The 24506-nt window shown below is 43.1% G+C and overlaps 1 protein-coding gene across 3 annotated transcripts in view; it reads left to right on the top strand.

The window, feature by feature from the left end:
- The window catches only part of VWC2 (von Willebrand factor C domain containing 2), a 58373-nt gene that overhangs the window by 18847 nt on the left and 15020 nt on the right, over positions 1–24506 (top strand). For all 3 annotated transcript variants that reach the window (XM_019731701.2, XM_019731700.2, XM_019731699.2), the window contains exon 3: positions 206–335. In XM_019731701.2, the coding sequence (XP_019587260.1) occupies positions 206–335 (130 nt within the window). The remainder of the gene's footprint in view (positions 1–205; positions 336–24506) is intronic.

The raw sequence follows: 24506 nt of genomic DNA, 5'->3' as shown, positions 1-24506 counted from the left end.
GCCCTGCTGCCGCCCCCGCAGGACCTACCCACGCCCGGGACCACTGTGTCCACGCTTTGAAAACCCCTGGGCGGGATCATTTTGTGTGTTTGTTTACATTCCTAAAATACTTAGATGTCTTCACAGAATGTTTGGGGAAGGAAAACGTGAATTTGAAAGGTAAGGTCAGCGGCATGTACCACCTGACCGTGGGCTTCTGTTCCAGGTGTCTCCATGCGAGCGGTGCCGCTGTGAGGCCAACGGGGAGGTGCTGTGCACAGTGTCCGCGTGTCCCCAGACGGAGTGTGTGGACCCGGTGTACGAACCCGACCAGTGCTGCCCCATCTGCAAAAACGGTACGTGACCAGCCAGAGGTCCACACGCGACCCGTCTCTTACTTCCTGGCTGATGAAAGAGGCACAGACGTGTGAGCTCGCACACGTCTCTCCACACAAAGGCACCTGCATGTCTCTGCAACCTCGAGGCCCCAGGGGACAGTTGGAAGCGGCTCTGTAGTAAGGCGGGTGCTCTTTTGTTGGTGTCAGCCCCATGTTTACGGACGTGAGGTTCTTTGGGGAGACATTCAATTTCCACTATCGAGGAGAGTCACTTATTTTAATTTAACTTTGTTTGTTCTTGCAAAGCAGTTCCCCTTTCCAAGACAAATCAAACATGCTGGTGCGGCCCATTTACTTTTCATTACTAAGTGAATTAAAACTTGACACATAATTGAATATTTTTCATAAGCAAATTAGGCAGGAAGAGACGCTCGTCTTGTGTCCAGTGAGAGCCCGTGGAGGATCAAAAGCCTTGTCTGCTGTGTGAATTAGAAATGGCATGGCGTCCTCGATCATAGTTTATAAAGGCAGAGTGTTTCCTCCTCCCGAACAGTGAGAATTACCTCTTACCTGAAGCACTGAGTGCCACTCTGGGCCTCACACTCTAAGAGGATGTTTGACAAGAGTGCGTTCCCAGGCAGAATGGTCTTGACATTATGGCTGCAGAGGACAGTTTGTTAAAACAGTTGAGTGTAACTTCAAAGAGAACTGACATTGGAGACATGACCAAGTCTTCAAGTGTACAGACGTCTTCCCTCGCTAGAGGGATGGGCCTGTCCCTGCGTGGCCCCAAGGCCTGGTGGTAGGACTCATGCAGAAGCCACAGGTTGGCTCACAAAGATGAGAGCAATTCCATGGCCTGAGACAGAACGGGCGAACCTGTGAGGTCGTCAGCTCGTCAGCGGCAGGGTGGCTGGACCAAGCTTGGCAGCCCCGTGATGTGGGTGGTGTAACTGGCAGGTGGTTACACAGGCTGCTATTAGTGTCGGAGACAACTCTGAGATTCTGCGGTCATGCCAGCCAGATGGTGTGGGCCATGACGTAGCACAGATACTTTTCACTAGATACACGCAGGTACCCAGATTCACCAGCAAATTGTAAAACCCTTGAAACAAATAAATAGAGGAAGAAGTATCCAGGGAAGAAGGAGAGCCCTGAAAGAAGAAAGTCACTGTGTTAGGGGTGTAAGGTCTGGTGAAATAATTGCGCAGAAGTGCTTTGTGCAGTCCTCTGAACGTCAGTGGACAGCGTCAAAAGATGTCCTAGTGTGACTTGATATGGAGTAGGCCGTTCTTCCGCGTGTATTAATTATGACAAATGGAGACCATGAGCTATGAGTCCCCGAAAATGATCAGGCCTTTGAGCATGGACTATCTTTGAAAAATAAAGCCCAATACTAGCCACGGGGTGGAGGGAATCAGCAAGGTTTACTTTGCTAGGGTTAGTTAGGACTGACAAGAGGGCAGAGTCTTGAGGTTTGGAAGGAGAAGCCGGTGGAGAGGCTGGTGGCGCTTTGCTGGGGCGTGGAGTGAATTCAGCCTGGTGAGGCGAACAGGTGTTGCCTGTGGTCTCTTAGGAGATGACGGTGGCTGATGTCCAGATGCAGAGCCCTGACCTCTCACTGAATCTCAGGGAATGTCTTGATGGCTTACATACAGCCGCTCAGGTATCTGGCACCTCCAGGGTCCCAGAGACTGCATGCTTGTCTCGGCCTTTAGGGCAGGAAACAAAGGTGGGGCTTTACACATTCGGTCATCTTCGTTTGGATGTTTATCAAAGATGGGGAATCAAGGTTTCAGTCCCTGAGGATTTTTTCAATCCCTGAAAATACGAAAGTTTCAAACCTACAGAAAACTTGCAATGGTTTTGAACAGTCGCATACCCTTCACTGTATTTACGTATTATTAACATTTTGCCATATTTGCTTTATCTCTTTTGATCTCTGTCTTTCTCCCGCTCTCTCCCCATCCCAGTGCATAACCCAGCACCACCTTTTCACTTATTTGTTCTTTCGCACAATACACATAGGATATACCTTCTATTTATACCACCACCAGCATGAAATCTACTGAGTAAAGTTCAGTATTTCTTTGCTTTTATTTTTGCCCTTTGGATATATCCCACTTAGGAAACAGAGTCAGAGAGTTATATTTAGAAATTATTTGAATTCTTGATAAAAATTATTCTTTATCATGTGTGGGTATGTTAACATTTTATAAGGATTTAAAGTCATTCTATTTATACTCAATTTTTGTCATTAAGGTATAATTTTATTTTTTAATAGCAAAGAATGTTCGAAAGTAAAATCCACATAAAGAAGGTCTACTCTGAAACTCACAGGGTGTTTAATACGGCAGTGACAGTGTCTGCAGAGAGGAGGTGGTTGTTGCTATGGTGGCAAACTCCCAGATGCTCTCCCATCGCCTCTGTGCTTTGAGAGACGCCGTGGGATGGAGTAAAGCAGCATTATTTTGGGTGGCGTATTAGAGCTTCTTAGGAGGATGAATATGGTTTTTAAAAACTAGGCTAAGGAGGATTACAGGTTACAGAAGGATTTGTATTAAAAGGTGTGAGCCAATTATATCAAAACATCAACGACTTACTTTCAGGACTGTAACTAGAATAAACTTCAGTGCGTCTAATCACAGGTGTGCTATTAAATTTTGTTGTAACATAGTCAACAGATAGAATTTGGCATTCAGCTGTCTCTGGTTGTAGGGTTTTCTGACCTTGAAAGGGTACATGGTGTTTGGAATTCTTAGTAAAGTATTTGCTTCAAAGATGAAAACAGTTTCTATCAGAAATGAATGCTCTGTATAAATGACTGAGATTAGTGAATAATTTATGGCAGTCCATCCATGACACTTACACAGAAAAACATAATGGTTTTATTAAAAATAATACATTTCTGATAGATCACAGATTGCAGGACATCGAAAATGGTACCTTCGATGAAATTAAATGCTTGGATAGACTTAGCTAGGATGGAATATGAAGGCTTAACCGGTGATCTCAGTAAACTGGACTTTACCCTCACACGCTCATGTCTTGACCTGCAGCATTAAATAGCTCTTTCTCCTGACAGAAGGAAAATTGCAGTTCAGTTGCAAGCTGCCAAAGTCATTTGCATCAAAGGAGTGAAAATTTGAAACCAAGAATGCCTGGACTATAAATAAATGATCACAAATCAAACATAACTTAATCTATTCATTTTATTGACTTGTAGAACTCAATCTCCTGAGGATTCTCTTTTGATAAAATGGCTGTCAGTGTGGCACTGTTTTTGTTTTTCCCCAGTGATACGAACAGTGAGTGTTATATTGACTTGCAAGATTTCAGGTTTTCTGTGGTGACAGGTGCACTTCAGGGGTGAGGTCCATGGCACCCGTTGCATTCCAGTCCCTTCATCCTGCACGTGTGCACGCATCCTACATGATGCACGCATCTTATGTGGCACACATCTTATATGACACACATCTTACGTGACACGCATCTTACGTGATGTATGTAGACAAAGAGAATTGCTGAGGTGGGACATTGCTGTTGAAATACGAGGGCATCGCTAGGATTAGCTCTTGTTCTCTAAGGGGAGACACCACGCCCACGGGGTACGATGTTACCAAGAGCACGCAGGCACTGGGGGCAGGGGTTGTGTATCTCCCTCAAGCATCAGTGTTGCTTAACAGTAATTCGCAGCTTTATTTCCACAAGGAAATAAATATGGCTGTTTTTGGAGGAGATGAAAACTTAGGAAAATGGTAAGATAAATACTGAGACTTCAAATTATTAGAAACAATTTCATGGAAAATATGTGAAGAGCACTAAGAATTAGACATACTTTGTTGTTGGTTTTTTTTCCTGTTTATTTCAGAGAATAGAATAAGATCGTAATTAAATCACAATAGTGAGTTGGACAGAACTGAATGGGCTGTGAGAGAGAGAGAGAGAGAGAGAGAGAGAGAGAGAGAGAGAGAGAGAGAGAGATTGAGATTCATATCAAGATCCTTCTTACGGGCCGGCCCGGTGGCTCAGGCGGTTAGAGCTCCATGCTCCTAACTCCGAAGGCTGCCGGTTCGATTCCCACATGGGCCAGTGGGCTCTCAACCACAAGGTTGCCGGTTCAACTCCTCGAGTCCCACAAGGGATGGTGGGCTGTGCCCCCTGCAACTAAGATTGAACACGGCACCTTGAGCTGAGCGACCGCTGAGCTCCCGGATGGCTCAGTTGGTTGGAGCGCGTCCTCTCAACCACAAGGTTGTCGACTCCCGCAAGGGATGGTGGGCTGCGGCCCCTGCAACTAGAAATGGCAACTGGACCTGGAGCTGAGCTGTGCCCTCCACAACTAAGACTGAAAGGACAACAACTTGAAGCTGAACAGCGCCCTCCACAACTAAGATTGAAGGGACAACTTGACTTGGAAAAAGTCATGGAAGTACACGCTGTTCCCCAATAAAGGCCTGTTCCCCTTCCCCAATAAAATCTTAAAAAAAAAAAAAAAAAAAAAAAAAAGATCCTTCTTACAAGGAAAAGTCGACTCCCCTATGGCCTCACTATTAAATCTTAACAAAATTAAGAACCTCTGTTCATCAAACACTATTTAGCTGGAGTAAAACCGCCCACATATTTGAAAAAAAATATATGCAATACTCATATCTGCAAAAATATCTGGCAAATGGCTAAACGATTCTAACACATCAAAACAAAATGAAGAGATGAAAAGAGAGAGGAAAAATATGACGGGGATTCCCGACTCTCTGAACCTCAGGGGCCTTCTCCCGGTTCTGCTGTCAGAGGGACACATGTTAGGTGCTGGGTGGCCACCACTCACCACCGTGTTTGGAACACTGCAGTTCTGGGACTGGGCCTGTTCTTGATACAAAGACATGAGAGGAAAAGCAATGAGTTTCCTGTTCTGATGAAATTAGATTGTGATCAATTCAGATGCATATTTTAATTCTTAGAATAATCACTAAGAAAGTCAAAGGGGACGTAACATACAAATCACACTGTACTCTGGTGCAAGACCTGTGGAGACACCGTAATTAAACATGCTCTCTTCCTGAACATTGGGTTCCCTGTAGGTTTTTGGAGAGGAGTGTGTGTGTGTGTGTGTGTGTGCGCGTGCGCGCGCGCATTTGCACATCTGTATTGCTTTTATAAAACATTGAGGCACTCATTATTGATTTCACTGCAGATGCCAAGATGTGCCTGCCCTTAATGAGCTCATAGACTGGAGGGGACGTGGCCCTGTAAATGACTTGTGTCTGCTGCTTTACTTGAACTATGATGAAAGTGGTGAGGGAGGTGTTGAAAACCCTGAGTAATACTGCAGGACACGTCATGGTGTGTATAGCCTTTATTTGTTTTTGAATGATTTCATGAGGATAAATGCCTGGGAGTGAGGTGGTTAGGTCAAAGGCTCGGAACATTTTTATGGTTCTGACACATATCACCATGTTGTTTGACAAAAGCTTTCCCACGTTTATAAAGCCTCTGGTTTTATGATAAACTTGTTAACCTTTCAATAGTTTATGGAAAGTGGTGCTCATTGTTTCAATATTAAGCCCCTACACTTCAAAATATTTCAACGGCATTTTTTTCTACAAGGTGTTATACTTGTCTACCTTCCTCACAGAGTCACTTTGAGCAGAACTGAAATGGTTCTTGATGTCTGAAAGTCACTGGGGTGACAACCAGTTGTTGGACTGTGCTGTGTGTAAGAGGTCTTCAGAGTAAGAGTTCGATCAAGCCACTTGATTTCTCCATGTCCTTTTTGTGCCTGTAAAATAGACACACGAATATGGCTACATGTGTGGACGTTTTGTGACAATTAAGTAACATGATGGGTTTAGAGCTACATTAACTTAGTCCACAGATAGTGAGTGGCCCTTCGCTGATGCCACAGGAGATAAAATGCAAACAGGAGAATCTCCAGAAACATGGAGGAGGTGAGGGGAAGGTCGAGGAGCATTGTGAGGGGAGTTGGGGTGCAGGCGGGGTATGGGCAGAGAGGGAGAGGGGCGGTGTGCTTCTGGGCAGGGCCTGTGCAGGGGTGGAGGCATCCTGCTTGTGGCTGGGATAGGTCCCCAAGCCTGGGGCTGGAAGGGCAGCTGAGGAAGCGCCTGCATGAGCTCACTGATGACCTATGCGCCATGGTGTGGGTCAGATGAAATCCTGAGGCAACGAGGCACAGAGAAGGGGCTTTGGGATGGAAGCAGCATAGTTCTGCTCGAACTCTGTGGTCTCTCTGGTTGTGGTGCTCAGAGCCCTTGGGAGAGCAGGCTGTGGGCTTGAATGGAAGACAAGGCTTTTAGATGCCCTTTGTTCAACATTTTGAGCTGTCGAGTTAGACTCCATTCCTTGAAGTAGTGAGAGACACCCTGGCTTTGGAGCTCGGCAGCAGTGACTTTCCAGTGGGATCCCTGTCACCTCCTTTAGTTTTTCCTCTTCAGTTTCCTCACCTGCAGATGGGACCATGTTGTGTAGGAGCTTGCACACTCACCGCGCGATGAGCCACGTCACGCCTGCTGCTGGGTGGGGACTCAGGACTGCTTTGGCCAAAGAAGCTGTACTTCAATGTGAGGCCCACCACCAGATTCTTTCCAGGACGCCCTAAATTTACACCATGGTGGACCAAGGCAGCAGACCAGGTTCCACTTCCAGCCGTATTTGTTCTCTGGACAATTATCCATCCATCCATCCATCCATCCATCCATCCATCCATCCATCCATCCATCCTCCTTTGCCATCACCCATCTGTTCAGAGACTCTTGGTCAGTAAAGCAGTGGTCTCAAATCTCTCCAGCTGGTGTCCTCAGGCATGGAAAACAGTTGCCACAATATGCAATAAACCGATTCATCCCGAGACGGGCAGGCATCCCCACCACGTCCACAGAGTGAGCTTTGGTGCCATTACCCGAGGTGACGTGAGTTGCATCCAGACTGCTGAGATGGGATGCACTCGGGAGAAATGAGCTGTCAGCATAGATGGTGTGAAGACAGATAGTGCCCACGCAGCTCACCCAGTCTGTCTCCCCCGGAGAATAAGCCGGTGAATATGCTTAGCGTGGACTTCCTCGCTGCTGATCAGAAGACGTTCTGCACTTATGGGAACAGCAAACCCCACACCTTGTATTTGTCTTTCAGGACGATAAACTTCAGGTATAAAACAGCCCTTGCCCCAGGAGACGTCTCTACACTGCCAGTTCTGAAAATTGCATCTCATCTTTTTTAAAACGAATGCATTCGCCGAGGAGCGGTTCCCATTGGGCAACCCTGACAGCTGTGCATTGAACCTACCGTTAATCACGGATTCGCTGAGTGTCTATTGAAAGCCCATCAACCGTCACTGAGTAAAGCATTGTGACATGGGAGAAAAAAATCCCCGATTCTTTAATTAGGAGCACGCAGATTTTCAGATGAAAGATTTGTAAGCCTCTGGAAAGAATGTCTATTTTAACCTGTGTTAGAGGCTGATTCTCATAACATTGGGTAAAAATACTAGCAGTTGTTTGAACAACGCTGTAGTCACGTGAGGAGCCGCCCACAGCAGGCACAAAGGTACATGCTGGCGCCTCTGCATCAGGCCACCTCAGGAGGGTGAGGCTGACATGAGGACACTGAAAGGACACAGGATGCCTTCAAAGCTGGCTTTTCTTCTGACCCTTAGAGCCATTGCTCAGCGTTCAGAGGCTGGGGAGCCAGATTCAGAGACAAACATTTTCCAAATGGGCCAGATGAGGGGCCCATCAGTGATAACAATCTATTACACTTTGACTGGAGCACATAAATATCTCCGACAGCGTTACTCAGCAACCCATTTTGGGTGCGCAGAAAGCACAACGTTCTCTTCTCAGGTTAATTCACACATTTTCTTGTTTTTCTCTATCTTAGTTATATCAGCAAGTCATTCTGTAAATGAACAAGATAAGCATTTCAGCCAAGACAAACACTTATTCTGTGAAGACCCACAGAGAGAAAAATGGTCCATATCATCCTCCCTAGTGGACGGGGAGACATATAAGCTCCGGAAGGGCTGCTGGCTGTGCTTGCGCCACTGCTGTCTCCTCCTGTGCCACCAAGGGAGTCCCTGGCCACAGCTGGGGCTCACTTTCCTCATCTGTGATAGGAAATAGGTAAAAGAGGAGAGAACGCATATGAACTTGCCTTTAAAAATTCATGTATCATATATTATTTAAGGAGGGGGAGGGTCTTAGCAAATCGAGTAACTGTGATTAATACTTACAAAAGCGTCTCACATTTCCCCCTAAAAACCCGAAATTCACATATCTCCTAGTAATTAGATACTCGAATCCCTCTCTCCCGCCCCTGGAAAAGCAGGGCACAGTCACAGAGCCCCTGCCTGTCCCCCTGTGCCCTCTGCCCCCCCCCCAGGACAGCCTTCCGTGCAGGATCTACCGAGCTGCAGACACATCCCTTCACCTGCTTTTCCTCAGTGGCTCACTTCACCTGGTGCGCGTTACAACTCTGCGTAACAAACAAAACTGTCTGTTCCAGAGCCAGTGCCAGCATCCGTCTCCTGCTTTGCACATGCTCCCCACTTTCCTATTCACAGGACACCCCTGCTGAGGCATGCCACCCTGAGGACCCGTTCCTGTTCCCCCCGGAGTCCCCAAGGCTGGGGACGGAACTTACTCATTTCATACCCCATCCTCCCCTGCCATGCCCACACGGGGGGACCACTGTGCAGACTAAAATGTAAAATAAAGCATTTATGTATTTCCAAGATCTGATCCCTTTTAAATAAAGGAAGCAGAGAGACCAAGCTTCCTGTCCTTTCTTTGAGAGAGAGAGACCATACCAAGCTCCCTGGAAGGAAATGTTTCTTTTCAGCTCTTGTAAATACCTTACTGACCCTCTCCCCATGGCTTCCATGGGCCCTGACCCGTTTGAGTGCCAGAAACATCTCACGTGCTACTGCGTCCAACCCCAGGCTCCAGGAAACGATTGTCACCGGGGCAGCTTGGCGTTCATTATCTGAAATCCAGCGTGAGAATAATGAAGGCACTCAGACTCTCCCGCCGGGCCCCAGGGGTAATGAAAAGCCTGAAGGAAGGGCTCATTCATTAAGATTTTATAAGCAGGGGAGAATAAAAGGATATGGGTCTTCAAGAAATCAATTTCATCCAGTCTATTCTTACTTTAGAGGAATTTTGTAGGGAATGTAAATTTTTTGAAAAATATAATTAAAATGAAATCCAATGCCTGCAAATGGGTCTTTCACCTCCTTATGAAATGTTCCACTAGTGACATTTTGTTCACAAATTCAAATGGAACTGACAAGAATTTGATTTTTGTCTTGTGTTCTGAAGCAGCGTAAATATGTTTAAATGCATATACCGGGGATACAAAGGAAAGCTCATCTCACTGGAGTTGGCTCTTCCATCGTTTAAACCTACGGTGCCTTTGCTGTTCCCAACTAAACCAGCAGAAAGGGGTCATTGGAAATGACTGAAAAGATGAAAATTGACAAGCATACCCCAAAGAAGCAGCGAGGCTGGGAAGTCAGCAGGATAGGAACCCTGAGAAGGTCATGGGTGTGGACAGGGCTGAGCCCTCCTGCAGCAGCCTGGAGCTGAGCTTCACGGTGGCCCTTCCAGAAGTGGAGTCGAAACAATGCTTTTCTGTTTGGCAACTAATCATTTCATTAGCAGTGAACTAAAAAAAAAAAAAAAAAAATACAATTAGGAAGAAAGTGAACATTTAGCCAACCTTTAGTATTGATTTTCTGTTTCACAAGGCTACTGCTGATGAACTTGTAATGTGCACAGACTTTTCTAGTCATTGATGGAGAGAGGGGTGCAGTGAACTGGCTGAAAGATACAAATAAACTAGAAAACATTAATCTGCTTAAGAAGTATTGGCTTCTAGTTCAAAAGTTAGTAGTAATTTTAAGAAGATTTTCTAAAGACAATGATTTCACACATGTGGCAGTAGAAGACTCACTTACCTGTCATTCTCTGGACAGGTTTTCTCATTGAGAGCTACTTCCTCCTAATGAACTTCTCTCACTTTCTTTTTAAATTTTTTATTTATTTATTACATTTATTGGAGAGACATTGGTTGGTAAAATTGTGTAGGTTTCAAGTGTACATTTCTACAATACATCATCTATATATTCTATTGTGTCATTTTCAATCGCAGGTTTTTTATATTCGTACAAAAAAGTAAGACAACAGTCATTAATATGTTGGCTTCAAAAGCAGAAGAAAAATGTAGTGAAAAAAATTAAATAACACCAGTTTTATGTCAGTTTCTCCTATGTTTCAGAGAGGAAATCAATTCAGTTAGTTTGAACAACAAACTCAGGTTGTTTTGTTTGTTTGTTTGTTTGTTTGTTTGTTTGTTTTAAATTCAATTCCTGGATTCAAAGTAAAGTTTTAGAAATTAATCATCAAAGGTAGAACATCTATTGCTATTGCTAATTATTTCTTTAGATGCATTTTTCTTTTAAAGTTCAATGTTAGAAGTAAAATTATTTTTTGACTGCTACTGTGAATACATTTTTGGCCGAGCAAAGCACACTTACAAAATCAGAATCTTACTAACTTAAGGAACCAGGAGTAGAAATGCCTTTGAAGTTGATTGTGACACCTATTATTATTCATAACTCTGTCCAAACAAACTGTGGTATCCTAGAAATAGATATCAAAGCTATAATTGTCAAAAACTTTAAAATATTCTCTAAACACATCTTTTTGTGAATTTAAAAAAAAAAAAATTGCAGCTTGGCAGTAGTGCCTCTTTCTGCACCTGGATTTTCTGTAGAAATGTTTGACCCTTGGAAGAAGTGCTTTGAGGTCAACCTATGTTCCTAACAAGGTTTTTTGACTTATTTTTTGTAAATGGATTCTCTGTATTTTGGCTGCCTACTTCAAAATCAATCAGAAACCTTTAATCACAGTATTCAACAAAGAAGGGGGGAAAAACCCCAACTCTTCAGATTTTGAAGTTTTAGAAAGTTATTATTATTGAAAGAAAACCTTCAAACCAGACAGACAGCTCTGAGATGTCTTTGGAAAGACTGAGCAAATTACGTGACTGGACCTTCTCATGTTTAAGATTTAATTCCCAAATTTTATTATTGTGTTTTGGAATACATCAGATTTGGTGTAGAATGTTTTGATTGAGCTTATATGTTTAAATTGGATTTCTAGGAATTCTCTACTGAAATGATAAAGTGGAGAAGGCCTGTGATTTTTCCAACATCTGAATTCAGTGAACACTCAAAAAATCATAAATGGTGAACTTTGTCTTAAAATGTATTAAGGAAAGTTACTATACAGTGCTATGAAGAGGGTACCTATGGAGATATTCGGCATATCCACAAAAACAGTGATAAGAAACAACAGTGTCTTCCCTGTAACAGATGTTCTTGAGTTCACCAGGTACCTCAGCATCTGGAGAGATAATTTTCTCAATTAAAAATATATTCTTCCAAGGAGTCAATTTAATGTACCAACAATTCCAAATTCATAAGCCCTAAAATGTCATTTGGAAAAAAATTCCAGGTAACTTTATGGAAACATTTAAAATGAGAAGAGTTGAAAAACAACATCTCTCAAAAATGAGATTATGTAGTTAAGAAACTGAAGAGTTTATGAACAGTACCAAAAATATTTTTTCCTGGTATAGGGGAGAAAACATTTGCCTTGACCCTCTTAGTGTCCCTGGATGGCCACCGTCTTTCTGCTCACCTGAGCCATGCACTCCAGATGTGAGCCTTGTGTGGGTTGTGTGTGCCCGCCTTGTAGCTGAGCCTTGGTTGCTGTTTGTACACCAGTGGGAGGGATTGGCCCTTGTGCCATTGGTTGCGAGGACTGGCCTTGACTACAGTGGAGGAGCTGTGGTGCAGGGGCTGACCCTACAGAGCAGGGTCTGCCTCAGCAGGACTCTGGTGCCTGCCCAGTCTGCCCTGTGGGTGTGGAGGTGGCTGAGTGAAACTCCAGCTCCTTTTGAAGCTGGCCACTGGACATGCCAGCCCCAAACCCACCTGGAAGGGGACCCGCTGCAGGTCAAGTTCAGCCTTAGCCTGTGTCCCACCTGGGGCCACATGGCAGGAGCCACAGAGCAAGCCACAGATAGGCACCACCAGTGCCATGCTTGGAAGTGCTTCTAGAGGCCAAGCCATGATCCAGGCCAGCTGCCACTAGTGCCAGACTTAGGGCTGCTCAGCCAGAGGTGAGAGACATGCTCAAGCCAGATGCTGCTTGTTTGGGTTCTGAGAACCTTTGAGAGACCCTAGAAAAGTCTGCAGCACGAGCTAAGGCAGGCGGTTTATACAAAAAAAAAAAAACCATGGAAATGCCTTGGCTGTGCCCAAAAATTGGACATGCCAGCCCCAAACCCACCTGGTGGGTTCACAAAGGTGAAGCTCACAATCAGTGATTCAGTGATTTTTTCAGCCAAGCACCTATGAGGTAGCCGGTGTGACCCTAAGTGTAGGATGTACAGATGAACAAGTCAGGGTCTGTGTCTGAGAGAACAAACGTGTGCTTCAGAAAATTCCAGTGAAAAAAAGGAAAATCCTCTCAATTATTTTCAACTAAAGAAGAAATTATACTGAAATTATATACTATTTAGAAATGAATGAGGTATATATTACATGTGAAAACCAGTAATAATTTTTATTATTAATTTTTTATAAACTACAAATCTGGTAGGAAATTTTTATCAGTTACATTTAAAAAGTTTTTAGATTTCTTATGCATCTAGATTGATCTGAGTACTTATTTGAAAGTGTGAAAAACATTATCGCAAAAGCTGACTTAAGTTATTTGACAGAACCTAGCACCTAATACGTTTACAATATAAGCATAATACGTATTTTTGTCAGCAAGTGCTACATGTTATTTTCCTTATAGTAAAGTTAATATTACAATAATTATCTATATTTTCTTAGGTAAAACTTTCTATCTTTAGCAAGTCAGGAAAATATAGTTTATCTACAATTGCTTTTCTTCATCTTATTTACACTGTACATAGTGTACACATCTTATCGTTGTAACCGTCCCAGATTTTGATATAACATTTATTATATTTTCAAATATCTTTGTTATTTCTTGGTGAACTTGGTGTTTCATATTCTGATAACACAAACACAATTAGATATTACAGATTGAATTGTGTTTTTGAGTTAAGGATTGCGTTTTTGCATGTTTCGATTTTACGTAGTTTTCAAAATTCTTGGGTTTATACAGTCCATTCTTACACTTTTATACTCATGCAAGTAGAGTGAAGCTTTGTCCGTTCTAGAACTTTAGCCTATGTAGATTGAGTTTGTTACCAGAGAACAGGCCCTTCTCGGCGCGGTGTCCAGGTTCTTGCGTCTCAAGCAAAGAAGTGAACAAGACAGAGAAATGAAGTGGTGAAAGAGCAGTTTATTAGGAGAGATAGTACACTTGAAAGAAATAGAAGCGGACCTGAGCAGTAGAGATTGGTTCAAGGGCCCAAGGTGGCATTATTAGAAGAAAAAGTACATTCCAAAGAGTTTGGAGCAGGCCGAGCAAAAGAAGGGGCTCAAGAGGCCTTGAATGGCAAGGACTTGGAGTTTTTATCCTTTTTTCTCTAGAATGGGCTGTTCCTTTCTGGGCGTGGGCCCACTGGATTGACACCCATGATTGACAAGAGGCTATTACCTCATCTTTTTAGAATGTGCATGTTCCTTCCCAGAATTCAGTCTGTTATGATATTAATGTCCAGGTGCAATGAAGGTCGTTGTGGCCTTTACCGTGCAGGTGTGAGTGGCTGGTTCACTCTGGTTGGGTATTTTGTACCCATTTGTTTCCTCATAGGGGTAGGTAATTACAATGGAAAGGGGAAGTTTTGGGCATAGAGGGAAGGTCTTTGGGCAGGAATGCAGAGACCCCTTGAGAGACGTGATCTGCATAAAATCTCTATGGGAAGTTGAGGGACAGTTGGAGGTCTTTTCTTCTGTATCTGCTTCCTGCTGGGCAGGGGCGTAGAGCTGTAGCTCCCTATTGGAGGATTCACAGAACTCTCACCCCATCAGATCTCAGACGAGAGGAAGGGGTCTCAAGATCCGCCTGGAAGACCGTGTTGGACTGGCAGTCTTGCTGGGGTTTCCTCTGTATCCCCAAGGCCCCTGAATGAGGAAAAATAGATCTTAATTAATTAATCCATTAGTTCTACAGAGCCTGTGGCCATTCAACTCGTCACTTAGGTGACGTCCATTGTCCAGGAGCTGGGCCCAGAATGGGTTGGAAAGAACATTAGGCTTCACTGATTACAATCAACACGTATACTGGCCTGCGGGGTCGGAATGGCTTGGGGGGTGTTGGGAAGTCACAGGCTTTTAAGTAGTTACCTGAGAGACATTCTGTGACTCAGGCTAGGAGCAATCTTTAGTCTAGGATTCAGAAACTGATTAGAGGAGTAATCAAAGCCAGGGGCTAAGGAGCTAAGAAACTAGGGGAAAGGAGACTTAAACAATTTCTGTAGTGAGGGAGGCTGAAAACTTTTATAGTGGGGGGGCTCTCCCATATCAATTTTAAGTGTTTTTTAATAGTTAGCGAGGTTGTTTGACCTGTTTTTTAATTTTTTTTGTTCATATTCAATGTAGTAGCATCTTCTTTTTATAGAAGAGTCCAGCCCATTTTAGTATTTTATTAATGCTGAGCCCCCATTTTCCCATATGTTCAACATTGTTGCTAGCATTTGTTGTCACTTTTCATTTTTGTATTTATTGCTCTGTGGAGCAGTTACCCTCTTTTTCTTTGTATGAGACAAGAGGTAATTGCATGTGATTAAATTTATTTTCTCAGATTTTATTATTATGTTCAAAACAAAGTTTATTTCATTTTCTGCCATGCTTACCGTGACATTCTATTATTAACAGTAATCACCACTTAGGAGGTCCGCTTGGTACAATGAACAATTCTAAGCTCTCTGTGTAACGGCCCTTGCCCTCCAGCCTCACCTTCCTTCTAAGAGACTGTGTGATGGAGCATTGGGACAGCCCCTCGAAACATCTCATCACACATTAGTCGTTGAGTTTTCCACTATAAAAATGTAATACTTTCCCTAGGCTGTTCTCTAAATATGTTTTCAGAATGAATTTTGTTTGCAGAATTCTGATCGACCTTTATTGAGGAATGATTTACACACAATAAAATATGCAGCTCTTAATTTTCCAGTTTACATTTTGATAATTATGCCCATTTACCTAACCATCACCCCAGAAAAGTCCTTTAGATACATTACCATTAATTCCCACCCCACCCCACCAGCTGGAGGAACCTACTTTCTGGTTTGTATCTCTAGATAATTTTTGTGTGTTTCCAAACTTCATATAAGTGGAGTCACGCATGAGATATTTTGTGTCTGGCTTCTTTTATTCAACACAATATTTCTGAGACTTATCCTTGGTTTTGTGCTTATTTGTATTTTGGTTCTTTTTTTGCCAGATAGTGCTCTGTTGTACAAATATACCACAATGTGTAAATCTCTTCCCCTGCTGATGGGCTATAAAGTCTATAATGAATACAGTGCCAGGAATATTTTTGTGCCAGTCTTTTTGTGAACATATAGTTTTATGGCTCTTAGGTAAGTAACGGGGAATGGGTCATGGGTTAGGTCAGTGTTCAAAGTCATAAGAAATTGACAATTGCCAAAGGAAACCCTATTTTATACTGTTTTACAATCCTGCCAACAATTTATGAGAGTCCCAGTTCTACATCATCCTCACCAGCACTTGGTATTGTCAGTGTTTGTAAATTCAGCTGAAGGGGAGGAAACAGATTTCTTCTACTCTTCTGAGTTCTTCTGGCTGGTCTAAGAGTGAAATTGACATGGGACAGATTAACAGGAGAAAAAACAAACAAATTTAATTTTGTTCTAAGGAGGACCCATAGGTATGGAATTTAAAAAGTGGCCAAGGCAGGCTGTTTATATTCCTTTTTAGGCAAAGAAGCAATTATTTGTGAAGATTTGGCATAACGATGGAGTTTTTGTTTGGGTTAGCGAATTAAGGAACAAGTAACAAGGTTTGTTTATATGGACTTCCTGACCCTGGTCCTCGCGATGAGGATGCATCTACCCTCTTGGTATAGGGAGGGCACCTTCACATGGGAGATTTGCTTCCTGCTGTTGTGGGGACAAAGGAGTGTCCTGCTTGCACCAGCTGTTTCTCAAGAAACTTTAATGCAAAATCATCAGTATGCCAGAGTGGCATGTTTGAGGGTTGCCTGCCCTGAACCCCGTCACGGCCATTCTGGTGGGTGTGAGGTGTGCATCTGTGCGTCTGCACCTTGCTTCTGCTCAGGTGGCTGCAGATGTTCTCACAGCTTGATCAGGGTTTCCCTTCTGGCAGTGCTGGGGATCTGAACAACAGTCTGTCCTGAGAGCTCTTAGTTTTGAGGGTTATATTCCAGCAGCCAGCTTTCTAAACTATTAGAGTCTCTCTCCATTTACAGCCTGATGGCTGGCTCTTTGGGTCTCTGGGGGTTCCCCCTGCTCTCCCTCTGTGCTCCTGCATTGCTGCTCTCTGGCAGTTTCTCTGTCACCTGCCCTGCCCCAAATTCCCCCTGTGCACTTGGTGAACCCAAGAGAAAGGATGGATGTCAGGGTGCAGACTGGCCCCCCGCCTGGTGCTCTCTGCTGTGTAACTCATCAGGCTGGTGCACTTGAAGCCATGGACGTTGGGGAGCTTTGTGGTCACCTCCACTTGCCAGACACTCTGCTGGCCGTGGACGCATCTCGTTTCTTGCAGAAGGTGCCTCACTTTCTGGATTTAGTCCACCTGGGTCCTCTGCAGCCTCAGCTGTCTAACACTGAGCACATCAAAGAACAAAACCACGCACCCAGCTCTGCTTCTTAGCTGATCCGGCCCCTTTTCCTTCTGGAGGGATGACCACCTCTTGAGACTTTCCGTGCTAACTGCAGGCAGAACTTCGCCCTGATTCACTGGGATAGCATCAGCTGTCTTTTGGATTATGGTTGTTTTTTCTACTTAGTCTGTTCTCAGATCTCTATGGCTGCTTCTAATCATTGTTTGCAGCCATGAGGCTGTTTACAGATTTTCATCATGTCCTCCAGCTACTGAAACGTTGTTGTTTTGACTTCAAAAGAACAGTCAGCATAAGGAATGTGGCATTAGCAGTGGTGACACCCTCTCTTGTGACAGAGCTCGGCTGTCCCTGCTGCTCTCCCCTTCTTCAGAGTCTGCAGGAAGAGCTCTGAGGCAGTCTCCTTTTCTGTTCTGGCAACTTGCAGGATCTTTTTTTCTTTACAGGTAAAACTATCTGTAACAAGTAGGATTTCCAGAACAGAAGGGAAGCCCTTTCCTTAAGAATTGCTCCTCCGTGAGGTGCTGGGTGCTGTGAGAATTCTCTGGTTCCTCTGGAATGTTGAATTCATCACCTACGGAATTTACTGGATGTGATTTCAAATTCTGTGCATTCACCTTGTATGTCTCTGTGATTCCTGTGCATTTGGCTGAAGCTAGTTTTTCTGGGCTGTCGTTCATCTTACATTACTCTTTCAGTACTTCTGTCTGTTCAGTTATTTTCTCCTTCAGGAAATTTATGAATCCATGTACCCAGGACCTCGCTGTTTTAGCACACCTGAGGGAATGGCACACGTTTGTCTGCTTCCTCGGGACTGAGCTTTCTTCTTTTCCTTCAGAAGCTGCTCCTGGCTCCCGAGTAGGGGGTGCCTTTCCCTGTTCCTCCAACAAACTTGTCTGTTTTGGGTGGTTTTGATTTTTTAATCCTTATTGTTCTAATTTATTTCTGGTGTGGATTTTCTTTTTGTGAAATGCTACCCTTTGCTTTTAGATTGTTGATATTTTAAATATTTAATTTTTTCAGCAGCAGTCCTAAAGAGGACCATTCCATGCTGGCTGGATCCCAGGATTTTAGGATGACACGAAAACGTGTATCTATATCATAATCATTTAAGTGGGAGAAGCGATGTTGATGTTTCAAGGAAGAAATGTAATAATTGGGTACTTATTTCATGGGAAAGGGATAGGATTTATTCTGCATAGGACCCTCAGGGTAGAATACACAGGTGACTGATTTGGGCTCAGTTTAAGGAGAAACTCTTAATAATGAGAACTGTTCCCCACTGAAATGGACACTGAAGAGGCAATGACCTCCAGCTACTGGAGGTGGGTGGGGTGGCCATGCTTTTGTGACAGTGAAAAGAAATCCTGACTAACATCTATTCCATCAACCAGATGATACACTATTTTTTAAAGTCCAAACTTAGTGAGGAGAGACTTTTATTCAAAAGGATTGTCACAAGGGGATAAGGGATTTTTGCAACAGGGGAAATGCTGCGAACAGAAGGCCTGAGAGCATCGGTTAGGCCAAACAGGTTGTCTTGGACAGAGAGGTGTAGACAAGGCAGAGAGAATTGGGTGCAGGGACAGGATGAAACGGGAAAGGCAGCAAATCAGAGAACACTTTACCTGGGGCCAGCCTGTCCCGGGGATAGGGTCTGCCGTCTGTTGCTCAGGCTGATGGCGTCCCAATGCTGAGGGGCCTGGGGAGAAGTTAACACACACTTTATTCTGATCGATCAGTGAGGACAAACAGTTCAGCTCATTTCTTTATGAGGAAAAGAATGGGAGTTTGAAGGTTCTGTGTGTGGCCCATCACGGACAAACAAGGGGGCATCTGTGTGTCTCATCTGCCTCATACAGGGAACAGTGATTCTTTGCAGTTAGCCGTTTTCCAGAACACAAACAGGTGTGTGGGGGGGTCCTTGACCTTCAGATAAAATCACCATTGTCACGACTCTCTAAGGTCTCATTAGCTTCTGGACGATGGGCTGCGGCCAGTAGCCACATAGCTGTCCTCAGTTGTTTACCAAGTCCCCACCCGCAGTTCCATTAGGCCCCAGAGTTAAAAGTGCAGACTGAAAATTGGCCCGGCCCCCAGGAGTTGGAAATTGTGCAAAATCCAGGAAGTTAGATGCCCAGGGTCAGGACTGGAGATGAAAGGACGCTGTGAAGGTCAGGCAGTAAGGTTTGTTGATGGATCGGCTTTGGGCCTGAGGGAAAGAGAGTTCAGCCAGAGCAGCTGGATAATGGGCCTGGCATTTGTTGAGAAGAATGTGGGTGCAGCAGGATGGTGGGGAGGGATGACTTAGGAGTTCAGTTTGGATGTATTAAGTTTGATAAGCCTATTAGAGATCCGAAGGGCTTTGTAAAGTCTGGAGTTCAGAGGAGGGGTCCGGCCAGAGAGGTAAAGGTGGAAGCAGTCTTTGGATTGTCGTGCCCAGGAGACACACGCTGACCTTGTGTCTTGGGGAAATGTCCTGGGTGGCCAGAACAAGCAGTGGCTCTCCCGGGGCCTTGGTTGGTGGGTGGGATTTGGGAGTGAGGTAGGCTTGTTATTTTCCAGAACACTCCTCTCTGATCCCTGAGCAGGGTGTTCTGACTTGGTGAGTGGCATTTCCTGGGCTCTGTGGGCCGTGAGGCGACCTCCAAGGTGGATTCGTGCAGTTCTTTACTATGTTCCTACGTCCTCTATCCTTTATCCCCCGGGGCTAATTCACTCCCAGGAGGAACTCTGTGGGAATCCATTATATGGAGCATGAGTCTGGGCAGAGAGCTGCAACTATAATTGAAATTCTGCATAATTAGGAAAAGATTAAAATGAATAATTTTATGCAAAAAAATATTGAAACCTAAGTGAAATAAACAATTTTTTGAGAAATATAAATTTCCAAAATTGGCTCAAGGAAAAAATAAAAATCTAAATAGCTATGTAAACATTAAATAAATAGATTTGGTTTTTTAAAATCGGCTCACAAAAGAACATGTCCAGATTGTTTTACAAGTAGGACTCCTCAAACTTCAAGAAGCCGGTGTCTCTAGCATTTTTTTTGAATACAGGATATAACTCTCCCAACTCTTTATAAGGCCAAGTAAACATGAAAAAAGACAGTGTCCTTAACTCAATCTCACTTAGAAACATAAATAAAACTGTTAGTACATAAAATACATTAAGCAAACCCATCAGTATGAAACACAAAACCCCTTTTGATCAACGAGCATTTACCCATCAATTCAGAGGCGGGCAAGACAAACAAATCAGTTAAGGTCATCGATCATGTAAACAGATTAAATGAGAAAATGTGTGATTGTTTCTAAAGTTCAAAAGAAATATAAGACAAAATTCAGTCCCCATTCATGACTAAGAAATAAAAATTGTCTTAAGAATAACAGCAAAGTTTAAAGATCTGAATGTGATATGAAAATGAACAAAAACCTAAAGCAAATATATTTAAAGGTGAAACATGGTAAGTATTCTCCTCAAGAAAAAGAAAATAACTCTTCTCACCATTTTAAAAGTCAACACTTTTTTGGAAATCCGAATAAATACAGGGAGACAAGTGGTAAACAGAAAAGGAATAAAACTTTGCAGAGGAAGGAAGGAAGTTTTATTCACAGAAGACAGGATGCAGAAAATTCAAAGACTCCATAGATAAGCCATGAGAACTAAAAAGAGAATTCACCACACACAAAAATATCAGCAGTATTCTCACACACCAGGAACAACTAATCAGTGAATGTTTTTAAAAAGTGGCGATTGATTGTCACTGGAAGGACATACACAAACTATTGGTGTTGGCTATCTGTCTTAGAAAGTTATCAATATTTTTCCTTTTTCACATATTTCTTCCAATTTGTTGTAATGACCATTATTTTTTAAATAAGTGACAAAAATATTGAAGCCTCTAAAGTGGCATTATGACTAAATTTCTTGTGTACGACAATCAGAGATCATTTCAGTTGCCTTGGAAGAATCCTCGGCCATCCATTCCCGGATGCCACATGCTAAGTTGTAGATGACAGTGAGCAGGAGCCGGCAGATAGGTCTTTGTGAGGTCGTGTGTCTTCCTTCTCAGTTCAGCCACAGTCTGGGATGCTGTTCCCAGATTAATCCAACATGGCGTCAAGCCATCAAATTTAAGCTGGATGGAATACTTTATCCAGATAACTCAAAAAATTGTATTTATATGTATAAAACCACACTGATAAAATACTTCTGAATTAAATTAAGAGATAAATGTGTTGGTTGATGGCTTTCACTAATATGTTATACTTAAAGTAATGTTTCGTCTATGGCTTTTATTCAACATGTATTAAAAACTATTCTTAGACATGCACAGAATTTATAAAAACCTTTCGTGGGGTCAGGCAAAATAGTTCAGAATTTCGATATGCAAAAGATTGATGTATATATGCAGTCTGCAGAAGCAACCAAGCCGCTGTTTAGTTTTGGATATATCTGTACTGTGTATTCTTAGAGATAAGTCAGGTCACCCTCCCTTCGCTCTGCCCTTGAAGAAGATTTCCAAAGACATGAGAACGCATGCACAATTTATTGCTGAAGAATATAGTCAATAATTACTTGAAATGTTAGTCTTTGAAATCGAAACTATTTGCTTTGTCCGACATTAAGAACTGGCTTTACAGATGACATGTGGCAACTATTGAAGTGAGTTAAGAACTTTAACAGAAACGACCCATTTTTAAAAAACATTTTTATTAAATGTATTCTATAGAGATGCAAGGACTTTAAATTAAGAATCGCAATGGTGATATCAATGAGGGAATATTTAAATAAGCAGAGCCCTGTGAAACTCAGTGGCCCAGGCAAACGTTTCCCATCCTGAGTTGTGTGATTGAACTTACTTAATTGTGGACATTCTTCGATTAATTGTTGAAAACTGTGACTATATTTTGCAAAAACTGGTACAGTGTTTCCCCGAAAATAATACCTAGCCAGACCATCAGATCTAATGGGTCTTTTGGAGAAAAAATTAATATAAAACCCGGTCTTATTTTATTATAATATAAGACTGGGTCTTATATAATAATATGATATGATATGATATGATATGATATGATATGATATGATATGATATGATATGATTTAATATAATACCAGGTCTTATATTAATTTTTGCTCCAAAAGATGCATTAGAGCTGATGACCCAGGTAGGTCTTCTTTTTAGGGAAACACGGTGTTAAATGCAAAGAAACCAATAATGAGTAACCATGGTTCCGTGCTTGCCAAGCCAGGCAAAAGCACACATGTCCCCAGGGCATGTGAAAGACTTTGGGTCCCCATTGATTCGCTAAAAATGAAGAGTGGTCCTTCACATGAAGTTCTGCCTTAGAATCTCGAAGGTTGGGTGCGGGGGTGGATGGAGTTCTGGGTCCAGAGCACCTGACCAGAACTGAACGCTTGCTCGGGGGAATCACTGGTGTCCTGGGGGTTCTTTGTAGGTCAGTGTTGAAAAGTGAACATGGAAAATCAGTTTTATCCATTGTATCACACTTCATTTCAAAAAGGACTTGACAAGGCTCACACAAGATATGAATGAAGAGATTTAAAATTTAAGTGTGATGCAATTTGAGAGGAAGAAGAAAAGATAAATCCAATAGCAAGGTTATGACCCCGAATGCTTTCCAAAGGTCATATGCACTTATTAGAGATGGAATATTCATCTTGTTTTGCATTTTTTAGTAGTCAGGGGGATAACTCTAATCCCTTCCATGACCCAAGGTGCTAATAATAGAAATAAAATATGTTCCTTGAGGGAGCATATTTATTTCTTTTTCTGAGACCTAAGTGAAATACTCCCTTTCATCCTATGGTATAACATCATTAAAAAAATCTTTGAAATCCTTATAGAAAATGCATCCATAAAGTTCAAAACTCTGCTTATAACCTTCTATGTACATTGATGGGCTAGTGCTGTGCTCAGCTCAGTGGAAGGAATTCAGGGTGAGGCCAGAGTCTCCAGTCGGTACGCAAGTCTCAAATGGCCCGAGTTCATGAGAGGATTACACTTACAGTAGCTACGACGATGGGGGCGTCTCCTGCAGATGCTCTTCCAATCCTCTTGCTCACATGGGAGCCTTGTGATAAAACTGGGGGGCAGAGTCAGGTTGTTATCTCTGGCCAGTAAGTGCCAGGAGGACAGACTCAGTAAAGGCGAAATGCTATGTGAGTGAGGGACATTTCTCGTCTGAGACTCTTGAACATGGTTGCATCAAAGACTTAGAATGAGATTTATCGATAATCCCTTATTTTTTTTTTTTTTTTAAGGATAATCCCTTATTTAAATAACGTTTTTTTAGCAGATCGGTCCTCTTTCATTTCCTAGGATAACAGGTTGGACTTTTGAGGGATGTCTGGTTGTTGGCAGAGCCATGACAAGCCAGAGCAGAATTTAAGCAGACTCTTGCCTCTTGGGATCTTGTCACGGGGAAGAGGAGTCCCCTGGGGCTGAGATGGGGTGATCACAGCTGGGGGCCTCCCAGTGGCTGCAGGAGGAGGGGTCACATCAGTGGGGCGGGCTCCAGGGCATTCTGTCCTGGGGATTGCGGTGGTTTCATAGTGCTCTTGGAGAAGACAGCAGCAGCCTGCCAGCCGAGTTCTGATGGAACAATTAACCAGCATCCTTGTAAAGTCGCAATAGTCCTAATAATGACTATAATTCATTTTTCAACACACAAGTCTCCAGGACTTCCTGGGAACTGTGTTATAAACACAAGTGTCATCGTTAAAATTATTGATGGTGTATGAAAATGTAAGCATCCATAGAAATTTAGATGACCAACAGGTGGATAGAGTTCTAGATATCATGAACTTTAATCACCTCCCTTTACAAAAGAGGAAACTGAGGCTGGGAGATGGAGGGGGTGACAGGCCAAAGTGACACGGCTGCTGCGTGTCTGATCCAGTGACCCAACCGGACAGTCTTATTCCAAGGCCAGGCTCCTCCATTCTCTCTCTGTCTCTATCTATGTGGCGACTATTTTGCTGTTCTTTCATGGCCTAATGATAATTATAAATATATAGTCATTAATGGGCATACAATTAATTGGATAATACAGTATAAATATTGCCCAGGAAAGCATTAATAGGAAAAGGTTTAGGAAATGGTCTGGCGCTCGCCAGGTCCCTGGAGCAGGGCCAGCCGTCCCTGACAGACTTGGCGTCGCTTACCCGGCTCGGTGAAAATGGGGAGCTTAGTAACCTCACGAGAGTTCCCAAATGCAAGGCGTCAGTGTTTAAATTGCTTTAAAGGTGCAGAGGTTAGAATTAATGCCTTCACGCACTCTCTCTCAGTCGTCACCCAGATTGATGGGGACACCCCACGCCCACACTGTGACTCCCA

This window comes from Rhinolophus sinicus, linkage group LG09, assembly GCF_036562045.2.
Source record: "Rhinolophus sinicus isolate RSC01 linkage group LG09, ASM3656204v1, whole genome shotgun sequence".
NCBI lineage: Eukaryota > Metazoa > Chordata > Mammalia > Chiroptera > Rhinolophidae > Rhinolophus > Rhinolophus sinicus.
Note: the sequence above shows the minus strand (reverse complement) of the source record. Positions and strands in the feature narration are given on the sequence as shown.